General features: G+C 39.6%; 1 protein-coding gene across 2 annotated transcripts in view; it reads left to right on the forward strand.

The window, feature by feature from the left end:
- The window catches only part of HSPA12A (heat shock protein family A (Hsp70) member 12A), a 50,434-nt gene extending 41,132 nt beyond the window's left edge, over positions 1 to 9,302 (forward strand). The window contains exons 7-12 of one of the 2 annotated variants that reach the window (XM_021398301.1): positions 21 to 192; positions 2,877 to 2,963; positions 3,490 to 3,594; positions 4,366 to 4,624; positions 5,351 to 5,454; positions 6,828 to 9,302. In XM_021398301.1, coding sequence (XP_021253976.1) covers positions 21 to 192; positions 2,877 to 2,963; positions 3,490 to 3,594; positions 4,366 to 4,624; positions 5,351 to 5,454; positions 6,828 to 7,282 — 1,182 coding nt within the window. In that variant the 3' untranslated portion in view covers positions 7,283 to 9,302. Of the gene's footprint in view, positions 1 to 20; positions 193 to 2,876; positions 2,964 to 3,489; positions 3,595 to 4,365; positions 4,625 to 5,350; positions 5,455 to 6,647 lie in introns of both variants that reach the window. The other variant, XM_021398300.1, reaches the window with a different exon arrangement.

Raw genomic sequence — 18,844 nt, forward strand, 5'->3', positions numbered from 1 at the left:
TGATTGATTCTCTGTCACAGGCTGGAATGGCAACCCCTGAAAACCCCGAGCAGCTGATCATCGCCCTGGAACCCGAGGCAGCTTCTATCTACTGCCGCAAGCTCCGCCTTCACCAGATGATAGAGCTGAGCAGCAGAGCGCCTGTCAATGGCTATAGCCCCAGCGACACTGTCGGAACTGGATTTACACAAGGTACTTGTCATAGAATCATTCAAGCTGGAAAAGACCACTAAGATCATCTAGTCCAACCATCAACCCATCCCCACCTTGCCCACTAAGCTATGTCCCTATGTGCCACATTTCCAAGATTCTTGAAAACCTCCAGGCGCGGTGACTCCACCACCTCCCTTGGCAGCCTGTTCCACAGCATTTTCACCACAGTATTTTTCTGCCTTGATTAATTTTAATACTGGGTCACTTTCTATTTAGTTTGTTGGAAACGATTAGCTGCATTATTGAAGCAATGTTAAATGACTGGATCTCAACGAGACTTTCAGTCTGAGGTGTTCTTCCAGAGTTTTGACAGATTTTTTTTGATGTCATCTTTGTGAAATACCATTATTTACTTCCAACACCTGGGGTAGCACACGGTAATGGAATACAGCAATGCATTTATCTAGTCACAGAAGAGAAGGCAATTCTAACTTATTGACCTGTGATCTGTTGCTCATATTGATGCTTGAGGACTGACTTGCAGAGGTGGGTCCACAGTGTGGACACTTGCCAAAAGATCCTTAATTGCCAAAGACTTAGACAAGATTTACTATCTTGTCCGAGATTGGAGGGGAAAAAAGGGAAAACTATGAACTGCTGTGCTGTATTTGTTACATAACAGTTTTCTCTCTGTGTGAATTGTAGTAGTTGCACTGATATAGGTGTTAGTGTGTCATTCTATCCCAGAGGAATTTTTCAGAAGAATTTGCATCTGATCATCATATTTACTAGGTCAAAATGATACAGGCACATGGAAAATTAAGCCAGCAAAGCTATTCCTATACTTACCAGATTGCATTTTTTCTTGGTTAGGCAAAGTCATTACCTTGTTTTCTCCTAGCTGTGTTGCTCCCAGCTAGCACTTGTCAGATGTGGTCAGCGTTAGGGAGGCCTGTGCAGCACACAATCCTTCCAAGGGCCCCTCACATTCTCCACCTTGTTCTCATCCTGCACCGTTCCAGTTCCGTGCGCTTTTCCATGAACTCGCTTTCAGGCTGCATGGGGATTTGCTTCTAAGAAAATAAATATTAAAAAAGAAAAGACACAACAAAAAAAGCTTCTGTGTTCGGTTAAAGTCTTAAAGCTGGACAGAATCTGGTAGATGGTGGATTTCTGCTAGTGGGTACCATTCTGTTTCTTAATTATGTAAGGTAAAGGCCAGTGGGGATGAGAAAGGTTTATTGTCAAAATTAATGAAAATAAAGTTTGAGTGAGTTAATTTGGGGTTAGAATTAAAATTTCATAAAGGCTGGTAGGTACCTAAGACAAGCTAAGAATGGATTAAGGAGAAAAACCCTTTAACTATAAACAAAAGTACTCCAAGGGCCCTCTTATTGCAGTGAAGTCATAACAAAAAATGTACTGTTTGCAGTAGCCAGGATGACTTTACTGCAGTCATAGTTAAAGACTGGCTCTTGCATTTGCATTTAGCCCACAGAAGTGGAATGAAAGGACTCCCACTGACTTCTGTGGGCTCTGGTGTCCATTGCCTGGACCTCTTGCTTGTTCTGTCTTTGAATGCTCTGATTTGAGCTGTTGGTCTATGAGACTGACAGCTTCACTGCATCATAGGGTCTTTATGGAGCAGGCATGGGTGAAAGCAAAGCCTCTCATCTCTTTCTGATCATAGACACTCTAGAAATGAGAAAGAAAATGCATTCAGTGATTTTCCTGCTTCACATATTGCAGGATGTTGGTATTCTTCTCTACTATTTTATATAGCACCTTTGAATGAAAGTGAATGAAAGTTATACAGGAAATGACTTGTTCTCCAGTTGTACAGATTGCATAATAACAAAGGCTCTCACTACTCTACATTCTCTTTACAGACTTTTGCATCTTTTGAATGTCTAAGTAGAAATTAAGTCTTGTAAGCTGATGTATTGTTATGAGATTGTTTAATTTTAATTGCTACAAATTTGAAAAATGATGAGCCAGTGTCCTTCATGTTTCTAATAGGTCAAATCGTAGTCAAGACATAAATGATTTGCTTGTAGTGGCAGCACTAGATTCTGCTTTGCAGGCTGTCACATCAAACCAAGATTTTTGTAAGTAAAGGCTGAAATAGTTGCTAATCTCTTTAATCATCTGCCTGAGTTGTCAGAGGGTCAGACTTGGTGATCACTGTGAGCCTTGAGAAGTTACAGAGCTGTAAAACAGCGCTTTTGGGTGCTTACTTTGAGACAAAATGATGTCCTGAAAGGCTCCAGAGGCCTTGCCACAGCACCCAACATCAGAAGTTGCTTTTGAAAATCTTGAGATGTTCTCTGCCTGCCGTCACAGCTCAGGTCTGCGGTGGACCAGGGCTGCCACCGTGTGGCAAAGTGTACGCCTGGACCTGCTGGCAGCAGGGATGCCTTCCAGCTTGTACTGAGAAGTCAGAATATAGTACCTGTGAAGGATTCGTCTATGACTGTCACACTAGGTCATTGTTTCTAACTCGGGTAGTATCAAGAAAGAACAGAAGATCTGAGAAAGGTTTTTTCCTTATTTCTAGAAGAAATGTTGTAACGTTCCCAAAACCAGTGCGGTAGTTGTATATTTGTTTTAAGAAGCAACACATAGAGATCTGTCAGCATGCTTGCACCTGTTTCCTGCAGCATGTGATAACAAATTCTTCATGCTTTGTAATACTCAGTAATTTTCTCTCTGTCCATGACTAGCTAAGGAACACGTCCGTCGCAATCGACAGAGTCGCACGTTTTTGGTGGAAAACGTCATAGGAGAAATCTGGTCCGAGCTGGAAGAAGGTAATGCCCTTTCTTGAACAAACTTTGCTTTCACTAGTTTTATACTGCTGGCAAACATTGTATTTCCCACAAATCTGCTGGGTACTGCACTGTTTCTCAGAATGATTATGAGTTGGAAAACAAACAAATAAAAGTGCGTATGTAGCTCTGAGTGGCTAAAGCAGAACTGCAATTCTGTATCCTCTAACAAAGTACAGTTTATTAAGGAGATGACAGAATATAATCCAAGTTTCAAAATGCAGCTAGATTATTTCTCCAGAATAGGCTTTGTAAATGTGCTGTAGTATTACTTTGGTAACCCCCTAAAGTGGACACCACTAGCAAGAGCAGTTCCATTAATCCCCTTTCCATCTGTGTTAAACCAATAGCTTTTGATACCTAAATTTTATAGTTACTATAAACCACTGCTTATAAAGACTAAGTTTTCAGAATAGAGATTTATAACTTTGTGCAAGTCGTTATCTCTCATTGCAATATGTCGTTGTGATAATATAAGTCACATTTGCCTATTCCTTTGGCAAACCAGGTGACCGTTACATCGTTGTTGACAGTGGAGGAGGCACAGTGGATATGACTGTCCATCAGATCAGGCTCCCTGAAGGACATCTTAAGGAACTATACAAGGCAACAGGTAGATGGCACTTCCAGTGCTTACTTCATCTATGCAATATTTTGATCTGTCAGTGAAGAAAATACATGTCTTTTCTAATCACTGCATTTCACTAACAGTTCTTCCTGGAATCAGACCAGTATTCAAAATCATGTGATCTGTCTGCTGCTCAGACAAGAGTTGTTGTCCTGGTCTGCCTTCTGTTAGTAAATTTATGATTTTTGCACTCCTTTAAGAGGTCTCTGTCTGAGAGGTGCTGTGCAGGTATGAAAAGCTGAGTGTCACATCAGGATCCTTGTAAAGTGCCTATCGTCAGAACAGACATTTCCCTAGATCTTAGGGAAGGCTTGTACGTTCCAGTAATTCCACAGCCAGTGTATCAGTGATGGTCTGCTATCCTCAGAAACACATAACGACTGATCCACAAAAACGAGTGCAATAAAATGCAATTGCTTTAATGATGCTCCCTTCCTGAACTCCCAAATCCCCTCTTTGTCTTTGCTAAGCTGTTAACCCCATAAGACAGCCTTTACACTTGAGTTACTCTTCGTCTGTATCGTTCACTGCTGAGTGTCCTCAGTCTTGGTGGCTTTAAGACTGCCTTTCTGCTGCAGTATTACAAAGCCTTGGACAATATAGGTGTAAAAGTGAGGCAAAAGTAAGACCACGTTCTGTATTAGACAAACTGTTTCCCGTGACAGTTCTAGTAGTGTTAATCTGATGTGTATTTGGTCTGCCTGAAATGTTATAAGATTTTCAGAATATTAAAGCTGTGTTTTGTTTTTAATACAGGTGGACCATATGGTTCTCTAGGTGTGGACTATGAATTTGAAAAGCTCCTGTGTAAAATATTTGGAGAAGACTTTATTGAGCAATTTAAAATCAAGCGTCCTGCTGCCTGGGTAGATCTGATGATAGCATTTGAGTCCCGTAAACGAGCAGCAGCTCCAGACAGGACCAATCCACTAAACATCACTCTGCCTTTCTCCTTCATTGATTATTATAAGAAGTTTCGAGGCCACAGTGTAGAACATGCCTTGAGGAAAAGCAAGTGAGTAGATGACTGAACCCAGATGGATGCAGAATTAACTAATGTTTATAAAGACAAACAGTTAAAATATCCTAATTGCATGTAGTCTGAAGGACAGTAATGTAAAAGAAGTGTCCGTTTCCAGCATGCAGTGTTCCCCCTAGGTATACTGAAACTAGCAGAATAACGAGGTAGAACGTGTAAAGGTAACACAGAATGTGCACGGATGAAAAGGAAATTACTAAACTATATGGATGTGCATAATGAAATAATATAATGCCTCTATTCACTTAACAAATATTATGGCTCATTAAAAATACTGTTCTCCTCTCTGTCTCCTGAGACTTCCTGTGCTTGCTTGTTTTCCTTGCTTGTTTCCAGTGGCTTTGGCTTGCTGCTGCTGTAATCTAAATGTTGCCCTTCTGGGGATGAATCAGTGCTGTTTCAGATGAGCCAACCCTGCACTGACTGCCAGCTGTTTCAGGAGGCAGATAAATGTTGGTAATGCTGCAGGAGGCAATAAAGCAGATAAAACAGCAATTAAACAAGCAAAAATAACAATTGTCCCTGGAAATTTTATATTACTCCATTTGGTATAGGGCTGAAGTTAGGTGAGGTACTTTTTCCAAGCAAACTGCATATGGATTCTGTAAACTCATTCATTTATTTGTGTGGCATGTCTTCTGAGTGCTTGGCTGCGCTCTGTACTCTCTTAATATCCTTTCTAAATGCTTTTTTTTTTTGCAGTGTGGATTTTGTGAAGTGGTCTTCCCAAGGAATGCTGAGGATGAGCCCAGATGCAATGAATGCACTCTTCAAACCTACAATTGACCAGATTATTCAACACCTGAGTATGTATCTGTGTGTAATTCCATTTTCTGACTAAGCTGAGACTGAAGTTTGGCTTACCTGTTTCACACCAGTAACTGGAATTATGGGAAACACCACTGCTAGTATGCACTAAATGTAGGCAAGGAATTTAGTTCTGAAACTTTAATTGTTTAAAAAGTGTTTAGGAAAGTAATTTCAAGTAAGGGACATTAGCTTTCACACATCTTACTACCCAGTTCTAATGCTAGTTTTTCAGTGTGATTCAGTCCTGTTGCTGCCTAAGCTGTATTTCCAGGGCTACAACCAGTCCCTAAAGTGCACTGTTTTAGCCCAGATCCTACTTTTCTTTTTCATGTTTCAGACAAGAACAAAATAATGCCAGAATCATAACTAGTATCTGATTATTGCTGTAATTAAAACCTCTGGTTCATTCAGTGGAAGAACTGAAAAGGCCCTATTTTTTGATGACTCTCCAAATCACTAAGATCTCAGGATCACAATTAATAAATGATGGCTCCTGGTAAAAAAATGAAATAAAATTAGATTCCAGATGTGGCTTAACCTTTCCTTCATGAAAGATTGGATTTGTATTAAGTATAATACATATGAGTGAAGTATTGTTGTTCTACACATTACAAAGCACTAATCGAATCATATTTGGAATAGAATATCCAACTTAGCTCACTCGCTGTGTGAAGACTTGTTAGGTAAAATTGAGAGACCACAACTTAGTAAGACAACTAGGACAGAACAGCTTCTGCATGAGCAGGGAGGGAGAGGCCTCACATTACGATAATTGTGACAGATACCTCAGTCATGCTGTGTCTGTTATTTGAACTGACAGTGGGTGAGTCTACAACAGAACTGTATGATATTCCTCAACATCAGGGATTTCTTTGCAAAAAATCTTTCTCACTTGGCTGGTACGAGCCAAATGAAAATTCTGTTAAGAAAGCGTAAATGCCACTTCAGAAATATCATCTGCTTTGAGGCACGTTTTCATTCACAGTCATTGCTCTAGTGAAATAGAATATAGTAAGAAACCTCAGAATTGGAACTAATGCATGTTGAGAGTGGCAGTGGGAGCCTAGATGTGACAGTTTCAGATTTTATGCATGTGCATGGAACATTGATACATCAGACTTTTGGAGTTTCAAATGAATCGCTTTGTCACTGAATTCTTCCCTGTTGAATGGGCTCTGTTTCTGTATAGGTGATGTATTCGATAAGCCAGAAGTGACCAATGTCAAGTTTCTGTTCCTGGTGGGTGGCTTCGCTGAATCCCCCTTACTCCAACAAGCTGTCCAGAGCGCTTTTGGTTCGAGATGTCGAGTCATCATTCCTCAGGATGTGGGGCTCACTATCCTCAAAGGAGCTGTTCTTTTTGGTCTAGACCCTGCTGTCATCAAAGTGCGACGTTCACCTCTCACCTATGGTGTCGGCGTGCTGAATCGGTTTGTGGAAGGGAAACATCCACCAGAGAAGCTGCTAATCAAAGATGGCACGCGTTGGTGCACTGATGTTTTTGACAAATTTATCTCCGCTGACCAATCTGTAGCCCTTGGAGAAACTGTGACGCGCAGTTACACACCTGCCAAACCTTCTCAGTTAGTAATAGTGATCAATATCTATAGCTCGGAACAAGATAATGTCAGCTTCATCACTGAATCTGGAGTGAAAAAGTGTGGCACCCTTCGCCTGGATCTCACAGGAACTGATGCTTCAGTGCCAAACAGACGGGAGATCAAAACACTTATGCAGTTTGGGGACACTGAGATCAAAGCCATGGCCATTGATGTTGCCACCTCTAAAAGTGTCAAAGTTGGTATTGATTTCTTAAACTACTAACGGATCATTTCCCCCACCATGGCCTGTTTGTGAGACTCATTGTCCACTATTCCATGTTTTGACTTTCATATGTCACGTAATCACCTTGAATTTCAGCAGGCTATATGAGAACAGCTAGTAAGGTGGGGTATGTCATGCTTGTGCCCTTGAAGGACCAAAGGCTGGATTTAAAAAAAAACCTTAAAAAGTTTGAGGAGCAGAAGTTGCAGAGGTAGTAAAAGTTCTTTAGTTGATCAAGCATGTGTAAAGATCTACCTTTATTAAGTATTATTATTGCATCCTGAAGATTGGTTAAGAAATATAAAATCATTATCTCTTTGCCTTGTTCTTGTTCTTCTTCCTCTTCCTCCCAGGAAAAATTTGCTAGCCCATGTGGTTGTTGTAGGGGGGTATCTGTATGGGGTATCTGTTTAAACAACGTCATCTTCTGAGCGTGGAAACAAATTAATAGGTTACAGCTTTCTTTTGATTTTTAGCCTGTACTTTCAAAAATGTAAGTGCTGAAAATCAGGGATGGAAAGAAGTAGGAAGCGAGTGTCTTCACTTCTGAGATCACACTGAAAAGAAAATCCTTAGAAATCCTTAGAAGTAGATTTAGGAAACATACATATTTTAATAGCCTAATGTTGGTTGCCTAAGCTTGAGGCCTTTCTTGTTAAAGCTCTTTAAACTAGCTGTTGGATTAAATAGCTAGCATTACCCTCATTATACTTCACAAATTTAGCAAGAGCAAAGTTATTTCCCTTTTTAGGTCTTATAAACTTCTATTTATTAGTTTCTGTCTGGAATCACAGAACAGATGAAGTGGTAAGGGATCTCTGAAAACTATCTGGTCCAACCTCTCTCAGCTCTAAGCTAGAACGGGATGCTCTGTCCATTCAGATCGTGAATATCTCCAAAGGTGGAGATGCCTACACTTCTTGGGGCAATCTATTCCGGTATTTGACAACACTCACTGTAAAAATATATATATATTTATGTTTTTAAAAGCAATTTCTTGTATTTTAATTTGTGCCCATTGCCTCTTATTCGTTCACTGAAAACTACTGAGAAGTCTGGCTCCATTTTCTTTACTGTCTTCTGTCAGACATGTATACGCATTCCTGATCACTCCACAAGCATTCTCTTCTTGAGTCTGAAGTTCTAGATCTCTCAGCCTCTCCTCTTACAACTGATACTCTGATCCCTTCGTCATCTTTGTGACGCTTTGACAGACTCAGCCCATAAGTCCATATCGCTCTTGTACCAAGAAGCTCAGGACTGGATGCCAGATGTGGTCTGACCAGGTCTGAATAGAGGAGAATAATCACCTTCCTTGTCCTGCTGGCACTACTTTTCCTTGTGCAGTGCAACTGTTGGCAGTCTTTGCCACAAGGGTACATTGCTGGCTCATGAAGACTTTGTGTCTACCAAGACCCTGAGGTCTTTTTCTGCCAAGATGCTTCCCAAGCAGTCAACCCCTAGCATATACTGGTGTGTGGACTTATTCCTCCACAGGTTCAGAACTTTGCACTTCTCTCACGATGGTATTTTTTTCTTGTTAATTCCCATGCTAATGTTTGGAAGTACAGTTAGATGATGGCTGTCCAGGAGGATAAACTGATAATTTCAGTTTTAAATCCACTCCTAGCTGGCGGACTGATGCTAACCTGATGATAACCATTGAATGCTGATGCTTTCAAAGCATTTATATAGAGCTGCCTGATTACCTGCTGGAATTCATTACATTTTTGGAACTTGCAATTTTAATTGTTAAACTAAACCTTCCTTTCTAATAAGTTGAGCATGATTTATGTCAGTTACTGACACTTTTGGGAAATGAAAGTTTTATCAATGTTTTCACTGATTTACATTCCAATCCTGCACTTAAGCTTTCTGTGTTTATCCTGGAGATTTGCCACAGTAAAGAGCTGCAGAATTGGTCTGCTGCATTTGCCATTGAGTTTTCTGTGTCTGTGGCAGGATTCCCTAGTAGAATATGAAATCTGTTCTGCATTCAGCTTTAAAAAAAAAAAAAAAAGAAGAAGAAGAAGAAGAAAAAAATAAAAAGACTCTGGAGAATGCTAGTCATAGTATCCGGCTGGATACTTTTCTATAATTACAAAGTGTGCTTTCTAGCATTCAATTTCCTGCTGCCTGCTAAATGCTTTAAAAGCTAAATACTGGGATTTTTTGTGTGTTGCTTTCCATGGTTTACAAACAAGAGAAACTTTAAGATGAGTTATGAACAATATAATTTTATGTATATACAATATTTAAATATTGTACAGACTCTTTCTTTCTACAGTGCTATTTTCTTGTATAAAAATGCTCTTTGCCTCTGTTGATTTCATTCAGCTGTTAATTTTAAATAACATAGTTTCTCAATCAGCTTCCATAATTATAGGCTTTTAAAGATGGTAAGATATGAAATGTAAAAGGCTGATCTTATAATAATAGGAAAGAAATGTTGATGTGTCAGAAAAATACAACATTCTTCCTGCAATGCAAGTCATACCAGTTAAGCACATTACACAGATGCACTTGTATTTTGCTGGGATTCTCATTTCTTTGTTTCAGATGGTGACCATTCCAGCAGTTCATCATAATAATGGATGAATCCTCCTGTAAAACAAAGTTATATTTAGCTTGTATGATCTGAATATACAGCTTCTTCTCTAGGTTTTGGAGTTTTACTAAGGATCTTTTCTAGTTTAAAAAAAGAAAACAACAAACTTTCCGGAGCCAGGTAACACTGATTTATTGTAGTCACTGTTTCCCACCAGGCACTGAATTCTTAAAGAAAAGAAAGCTTCACTGTCTTTGCATCCTATGTTAAACCAAATGGGTCCAATTAAACAAGGATTTGTTTCCAGTGACCTTAGGTTAATGCAGAATTTGATATAGTTAAGGTCTGCAATTCCCCACCAAGAAGAGGAGGTGAACTGTAGGATCTTGTGGTCCTTGAGTTTTGTGCTGTTTTCAGCTTGTCTGCAGGGAATGCTAGCACTGGTTTCTGCAGCTCTTCTGAAATGTAGTTCCCCGCATGGTAGTGATTCTTTGCCCTTTTTTATTCACCTTTTATAAGATTCCAACTGGATTCAAACAGGCATTTGTTGCTAAAGTGATTCTACTGTAACTGTAAAATGTGAAGAGTTTGCATATTTTTGCACTTCCTTTTTCAGTCTGATGAGAGCACTATCTAGCTCGTCTATGCAGAACACTGAACTACTGAGCAAACTTCCAACTGTCCTCGTTGTCCTCTTTAAATCTGAGAGTGGGAAATTAGCTTGTCCCTCTAAGGAATTAGAATTGTAAGTAGAATGTTATGCTATGGTCTGTAGTTTATAACCCATTTAAACACCTTTACATTGTAACTGGGAAATGGATGCCCATTTTGATAGAGGATGTTAGGCTGTAAAATGAATATGAAACTTATTAGGAAATTATGAGTCATTTTTAGAATAGTAGTTCTGATACTTATGCAGGAAGTTTCCTGTATTTTTGGTAGGGATTTCAGATGACATTGTGCAACTTGATGTTGAAAAGACAAGGCCTGTCATCCTTAGGCAAAACCAAAGGCCCTGACTGAAATTTTGCTCTAAGCATGGACTGGCAAGTTTGAGTCAAAGTTACTTAAATCTAGGCTGAAAGTTAGCAGCGAATTGTGATAGAATGATTACTTGTGCTAGAATATGATACATGTGCAGTAACGGTTAGGACGGTTAATATTGGTATATTCATACCAGTGAATATATACAGGAGTTTTAATGCATTATTATGAGAAGGCTAATTATGTATTGCAGAGATTTAATCGCCAAGATAAGCTGCATATTTATCATACGAAATGGCTTAAGCGGATGAATAGTATAAAAGTTGTTGGGCATAACGGCACAATACACACCTGCTTGAAATAGTCTTAAACTATATTATAAAACCAACCATTGTGGTCTTGTTCACCCCTGTGCAAGATAAATTCAGATTTCACAGATGTTTGGAGCTGTTCACAACTTCTCTGGACTGTATCTTGAGTGTTCTTGTGTCCTCAACCATGTCAAATAAAATACAGTAAAACAAAAAAAAAATTCTTCTTTTTGGGTGTTTCTGTTTTGATGAAAATTCTTCTGGTTTTGATGAAATGGCTGTGAAGGGCCAAGTGGTTATATTTGCAGTTGGATACACCTTTGTATGCATGAGTGTTACATACCAGGTTTCTTCTTCCTTTCAGATGTGCAGACACCTAGAGTCCACGTGGGCCTGAGGTTGCAGTCCGCTGTTGGTGATTACTCAAATCCCACTGCAGTTTGTGTAGCTCTGAATAGCATGACTGTTGGAGTTAAGATAGAAAGACTTTGGACAGTATCAGAAACAGTTTAGGTCTTTTTTGTAATGATGCTCTGAATCAGAATGAAAGCTGCGAAATCAAATATGCTTCAGGCTGAATCCACCATTCTTGGCATTTCTTTCATGACATTCTCAATAAAACTCACCGAGGTTGTTGATGATAAATAGAAAAATATAATAGTGTAGGAAATGTAAAAGAACCAGTATGTGACTGTGGAGGTTCCCTTGTTACAGCCCATAGAAACAAACATGAAAGGAGGTTGAGTTTGAAAATCTGGACGGTGTTCGCATCCAGGGAAAAAGCAACATTTCTAGAAGCAAAATTGAATGGTTTATTTTTTTGTTATGGGAAAAACTTAACATATTTTCACAAGGTACTGCTTTTAGAAGGATGGAAGATAACCTCCGAAATGGTAAGCAGGTACTGTAAGAGGATGCCAGTACGTGGGTTTCTCTCTCAGACTTTTAGGTTGCTACCAGCACTGATGAATCACTGCAGCTCCCAGGTATCTGCCCATGGGCCTGAGGAGGCAGATATGCCCAAGATGTCTCTGGGAAGGCCACCACGAAGGAGGAGATGGCCGTGGTGTTCCAGCTCAGCTGTGGCTCCAGTGGGCTATGGCCCTCTGCCATAGCCATACCCGAGCCCACACTGCTAACTGCAGGTTAACAGCCTGATGCTCGCAACCCCTTGCAGGAAACCATCTGCTCTTTTGACTGTGAGCATTCAGCTCCCTCTTGTCCTTTGCACCGGTACGTTAAAGATGGCTTTGAAATAGTGACTTAACATCTCCCTGCAAAGTAAATCCCTTTCAACTTGCTGTCTTCTTTATTTCACTTGCTATCCTGAAGGCCTCACAACAGTGATCAGCTGGGTGTGGTTGTGGCTTTAGTTCCCATTGCCCTCCAATATCATATTTAGCCATTTCTCTCTTTTCAACCAGTAGAAGCAGCTGACTCTGCAAACTACTTTTGTTTGTTTCTATAGGTTACTGTTCTCTTCTTTTTGTGATTTAATTTTTCCTTACAGATGTAACATATCAGCTGAAAGGATTTTTGTGCCACATTGGAGCGTATTATTGTTCTGGTTCCAGGAAGTTTACAGTCTGGAATGTGGTCAAGGTAAATGTTTGCCAGACACCCAGCATTTCATTGAGAAAACTGATTCGGGTGCAGTGGGCATCGTTTAAGTTTTCATATAAACATTGATTGTTGCGGGAATGTTTGCTTGGAGGGGATAATGAAAATACTACAAGGTTAGAGACCACTAAATACATCATGATGAATTTTACTCTGTTACAGTGTTAATTAAAACAAGTACAATTCAAGAGTGACTTAACACTAATAAAATCAGCTGCTAATCATGTCAGTAGCATGAGTACACACCCTGTCGGAGTGAACCATTTCCCTCAGTGTCCTAAAAATTGACATATCAGAAAGTGCTGTAGTCTCATAGCCTTCTCAAAGGCTGGTTTATTGCTAATATTGTAGTATCAGCCAATAAACTGGCCAATAGCCAGGTATATATGCTTTAGTGTGATGTTTTTTTTGTGTGTTTTTCTAGGTGTAGGAATGTTTTGTAAGGTGCTGTTGCACTGAAAAGCTTGTGTAATGGTTTGTATGATATTACATTTTTCTCCTAAATGTTGTAGACCATGTACCTAAAATGCAGGACTGTTGGCATTAGCTATGGAGATGTGTCAGTGGCATGTATGACCTTCTGCCTCAATGCTACTTAAAGATGCCAAGACACAGAGAATGAGCTGAGATGCACAGCAGCTACTACACCCCAACTTCCACCTATTTGCTGCAATGAAGATGTTTTACATGTGCTTTATGACTATAATTATAAACACCATCCTAATAGGCTAGGTACTGTATTTAACTTGTAATGAACTTGATTTCAGCTAAACATTCAATTAATGTTACTAGTACAATGGGAAATATAATTACAGTCTTCAGGAACACATTAAGAACGAAATTTTGCTTTCAGTGTTCTAGCACGTTGCTCTGATTCCCAGGGGAGTTTCCTGTATGTGCATTCACTGGCAGAATTTGGGCCTTTCACTGGACTTTTCTACATCTGCACGTTTTCTTACAGGAGAGTATTTATATTTAAAATGACAGACACATCTTGATAGGAAGGAATTTGTATAAATCCTTTGTTGATTCTACCAGGATTACAGAAATCCTTACTAAAATGTACGGAGGCTGTTTTCATGCTTGGTCTTAATAATGAAAGAGATTCTACCCTCTCAGTTTCTTAAACATCACCCAAATATCCCTCTCCAGTAGGTCCAATTTGAAGTCCCCTTATTCAGTGCAAGAGGTGCCTGATTTTCAGTAGATGTAGTTTGGATAAACTGATAACAACTGCAGATGCTTTGTGCAACCGGTATTCAATCATGTTATTTCCTAATGTCATTACATACTGATGTTGGACAACTTGTAGTTACTTTTTTTAGGTGGAAATTTTGTGTTATTAGTTCTCATTCACCCCGTACTCTCTTCTAACAAGGGGAGACATTTTTTGTGGTTCTATTGCTGTAGAAAGACAACAAGGTGTTGGCCAGGCTGAATCTGGAAGAATTGTGTGCTTTTATTCCTTTAAATTAGACACCTGAAAGTGAACGTTCAAGCAAAGGAAGGAGTTTACATCTGTGCAGCAGAATGTATTTTCTTGCAGCAAAAACATGTTGTCTTTTGCCATCCCAAAAATTCATCACAGCTAGCACCAAGAGTGCTGAGAAGCCTCTTGGGAAGTGAAGATGTTCAAGATCCATTCATGATGTTATGAGTTCATGACAGTTCTGTTACCATACCCATAAATTAACATGTGGACCTGGTTTAAACATGCATGTGGCTTCCTTGCCTTCATTAGATATATGCTCAGAAATCTGGCGCAACATCTGCTACACTGTTGATAGAGGTATACAGGCAATGCAGGAAGTGTATTCCTTGCATCTTGGAAAAAACTGTATACAGAAGCTCTGAAACAATGAGGACTGGTAGTTTTGTTAATGTGTAGGGCAACTTTAAAAAGTGAGCCTATGAGATTTTTCTTGTAGTGTCCCATGGGTCTCAGTTTGATGTTCTTGGGAGACAAACAAATCATTGAAAGGAAACCTAAGGTCTAAGTTCCCAGAGAATGCATTTTTAATCTCTTCTGAATTTTACCATGCTAAGCATTTCTGTCTAATTGTCCTGAATGTTAATTCACTGTTCTAATAGCAAACTGCTAGCAGTAAATTGCGTAATTCCTATTACAAGAGAATTTAACTCCTCCCTTTACAACAAATTTTGCTGTAACCTTAACTATGGCTGCTGAGGAACACACGACTTCCCCTACATTTTAATTACAGATGGACTGCAATTCTTCTACTGATTTATATATAGATACCTTCTCTTGGGAACATAATACAAATAGAAAAATACTTTGCATCAACTCAGGCTGAACTACAATCCAGTTTTCTGTTTCTTCCTTCATCTTAACCGAATGGAGTCGTGCATTGGTATTTTTCATTGTACTTCAGTCTTAGAAAAGATGCCCAGAAACCTATTCTACATTTATAACCTTTCCCTACTGTAAAGTATTCCTTAGCTGTAGCTCTTAACTTTGTCACTATTCCTTTTCTTTCCAGAGTGCTTCTGGAAAGAATCAGAATGCAAGAATTCAGAATGCAGCTGTTACCAACAAACACCAGTGGCTGAATGGAGCAGCTATTTAACAGCAAACAGCATGCAAACTGGCAGTCTGAAACAGGACGTCACCTGTGTCCTGTTGAAACTGCTACTTGGCAGCCAGGAGGCGGATTCCCGTGTGACAGTTTTGACAGTGCAGTGGAAATGACACAAATACTTTGGTGAGGGATACTTCACTGGTTAGGGTCTGCTTCAGATCTTATCAAACTCAGTAGAAGGGTTCATACTGACTTTAGGGGAGCTTTGAGTCTAGCCCATCCTGTCTGCTGGCCAAGCCTTCAAATCCTTTCTAGCCAGAGAAATACATATTAGAAAGAAAATATATGTTGAGAAGCTACTGGGATTAAAAAAATAAAAATCTCAGCATCACTAAGGAGTACATCAAAAGTAGCTGAGCTTAAGAGACATAAAGGGACTCAGTGTATATGAGGTAATTAAGTTAACAGCAAACATTTTTTGCAAGCCAAGAAATTGTCATCTTTGTTTAGCATATAGGTGGACAGGTGCTTGCTAAAATTTTGAAGTAGTATCTATTTTCTCACTTTTTTGAGAACTGTAGTAATTTAGAGAAGATTACCAGATGCTCCTCTCCCGGGTCATGCTGGCTTTGTGCCTAGAGCAGAAGTCACCAAGCATGGGCATGGTGTTTGTTACCATGTGATGGGAAAAAAAAAGGTCTTCAGCATTTTAAGAACTTGATAGATTGTGGCCGCTATGATCCTTCTATCAGTGTCCACAGATGAGCTTACATAAACACAGGGGAATGCAAAATAGAATATTGGCTCTGTGGGAGGACAGATATGTTAGTACATTCCAAGTGAAAATCAGGGAAAGTTTCAGAATATAAAGTAATGGAGAGACTGGCAGCTGTGAGTACCAGAGGGTTCGAACTGCTAATCCATCATGATCTAAGAAGTTATAAAGTGACTCTATTTTTCGTAATGACAAGGGGTGTTTCCTTCCCTCGGAGGAATAAGCTCTGCTCCTCTACTAAGAACTTCCTTCTGCCTTCAGCTGATAAGAGTGGATGCTAAACTGAACATATCCTCTTCCTTTGTAGTACAAAGGAGAGCCTCAGTGCTGACCTGGTGCTTCCCCGACACAAACACACTGCATACCATCTGTGCGGCAGTGCTGAGTCTTTGCTAACACGTACCAAGGCTGCCACTCAGACATTGCAGTGTAATGTCTTGTTCACAGAGTTTTTACTTATCATCTAGTGGTGATCATGATTAATCAGTTTTCTTAGCCCATTACCCCCTCACACCTTATCTAGATGACTACAGACTCCTCAAAATTAGAGGAGTTGAAGGAAGGTAATTTTTGCAGAGCTGAATCCAGCAGAAAAGTTGCTGGTCCTGCATGGCAACTCTAGAGGGTCCTGTACTTAACTGTACTTTTTCCCAAACAATGTTACAGCATCCTCCTTCACATAATTTTCTCCCTGTGTTCCTTGTATAAGTGAAGATTGCAAATGGCAGAAGGATCCACAGGGTGTTGGGAACACACAACTATCTGACCTGTCCATGAAAAAGTCTTTAGCAAGTAGTGCATCAATGGGCAGCGGAATAGATACTCTGTCGGTTCAGGTCAACAAGGCCAGCATTACAATCTGATAACTGAATAAAGCATTTAAGAATCGGGTAACATGACTGAGAGTGTTCCAAAACTTAATTAATTTTGTAGTTATTTTGCTTTGTCTCAGGGGTGATGCTGCTACATTGCTATCTCCCCAGGCAGTTTATTCGTGTTTCGCTGTACTCACCTTCATGAAGTTCTGTGTAGTGTCAGCTCTGAATCTCTGTGGCTGTCGTACTCCTAGAGAATACACAAACATTTCATCCCTTTCCTGCTTCCAACAGCTTTGGCATATCTGAGTACTTTGGCCATGCTTGCCCTGCATCTAGTTCTTTAATTAAACTCTAGGTCTTTCAGTAACGTTGTGTAGGCGTGCAATCCTTTTTTGACAGAGCCATTGGTAGGTTTGAGGCTTAGACAGTGGGTGCTGGTTTCTTCCAGATAAACATCTTGTTGCCGGAAAGGCATTTAGAAACATATGCTGAAGTCAGTCTGTGTGCGTTCAGAGGACCCCTGTTGTGTACATCCCACCGAGAAACAGAAAGCCCTGGCAAAGCATCAACAAACAAGACAGTGTGATGTGAGTAGTTGAGGCACGTTGCGTTTTTGACTTTCGCAAACGTTGATTAAAGGCTTTCTGGTGTGCAATCTGAGGGGTGCATGTTTAAGCCTTAGGAACTTGTTGCAGTAGTTGAAGTTATATTTGTTGGGTGTGTTTTTGATAAATTGCATTTATGAAGTAACCACAAATCATGGTTATGAAACATACTGTGAATTTTGCACTCATTTTGCTTTTAGAATTGGCATCATTAAAGTATTTTATTTAAACTTCCGTACTAGAGAATTTCCAGTGAACTACTTGTGCTTTATAGAAGACTGTCACACTTTTCAGGTACATGAAAAATGCCACAATTAAAAGTTTCAGAGAGGATGAAGAATCTTCAGCTTCCTGAAAGATTTTCTGGGGAAATTTAGGCAGGGTACATTGAGCTGTGGCACTTGAAACTGTGGATTTAAAATGCAGTGAGGTAGCCCTTTTCAATCTGCAGAAAGCCAGCTTCATTCGGTAGTCATCCCTACTTTTGACTAGATGTCAGCACCTTTAGTGTTGTTTTCCTTACATGCTCCCTGTCATTAAATTCTCAAGCTCTGCTTTTGTGGCTGTTACAGGACGTACTGTACTTTGGAAAATCAGAATCTAGATGTTGGAAGACGGTATTTTAGACTCAGTCACTTAATTGCTGTTTTACTCAGAATTGATGGGTGTGGAAGAATCACAAGCTCTCTTGGAAGATTCCCATTGCTCCATCACTGATAGGATGCCAACAATTTATGGTAAGCCCCATAATGGCACTGTTTTCAATTCTTGATAACTTATGGAGAAACCAGAACTGCTGTGAACAACGAAACAGCTGACTGTAGTGCAAACTCTCTAACAGAAGACCCGTTTCTCCTCCCCCTGAAAGGTGAGATGAAACATTTTCCACATTGTTTTCATAACCAAAAGCCCTCTCGTGAACAAAGAAAACCACAGGATTGGTGTGAGAATCAAAATGTGCCCACAGAGCCCCAGAAGATCTAGCCTATAAATATGCCTGGTATGCAGATGTTCTTTGATGGAGTCCTCATTGAGAGTGATAGAAAAGCTGGACCTGTTTTGGACACTAAAGCAAAGCAAGAAGTGCTGGTGAAATCCCCCAGATTTATTGAACCTTTCAGGGATCTTTTGGTGTGTTAAGTTATATTAATCTTCCTAGAATTCTATTAGCATATTCACCTATATTTAAATGATTAATTTTCTCTTTATTATTCTCTTTCTTGTTCTTTCAAAATTATTGAAATCTGTGACAAGAGGTAGTGATATGAGGAAACGTTTGGTTTCTGGTTAGTTAATCAATTCCATAATATCTCATTCTTTACAATCACTTTATTTAATAGCACCAATTTCTGCTTTCAGGT

The sequence above is a fragment of the Numida meleagris genome, chromosome 5, assembly GCF_002078875.1.
Source record: "Numida meleagris isolate 19003 breed g44 Domestic line chromosome 5, NumMel1.0, whole genome shotgun sequence".
Taxonomy (NCBI): domain Eukaryota; kingdom Metazoa; phylum Chordata; class Aves; order Galliformes; family Numididae; genus Numida; species Numida meleagris.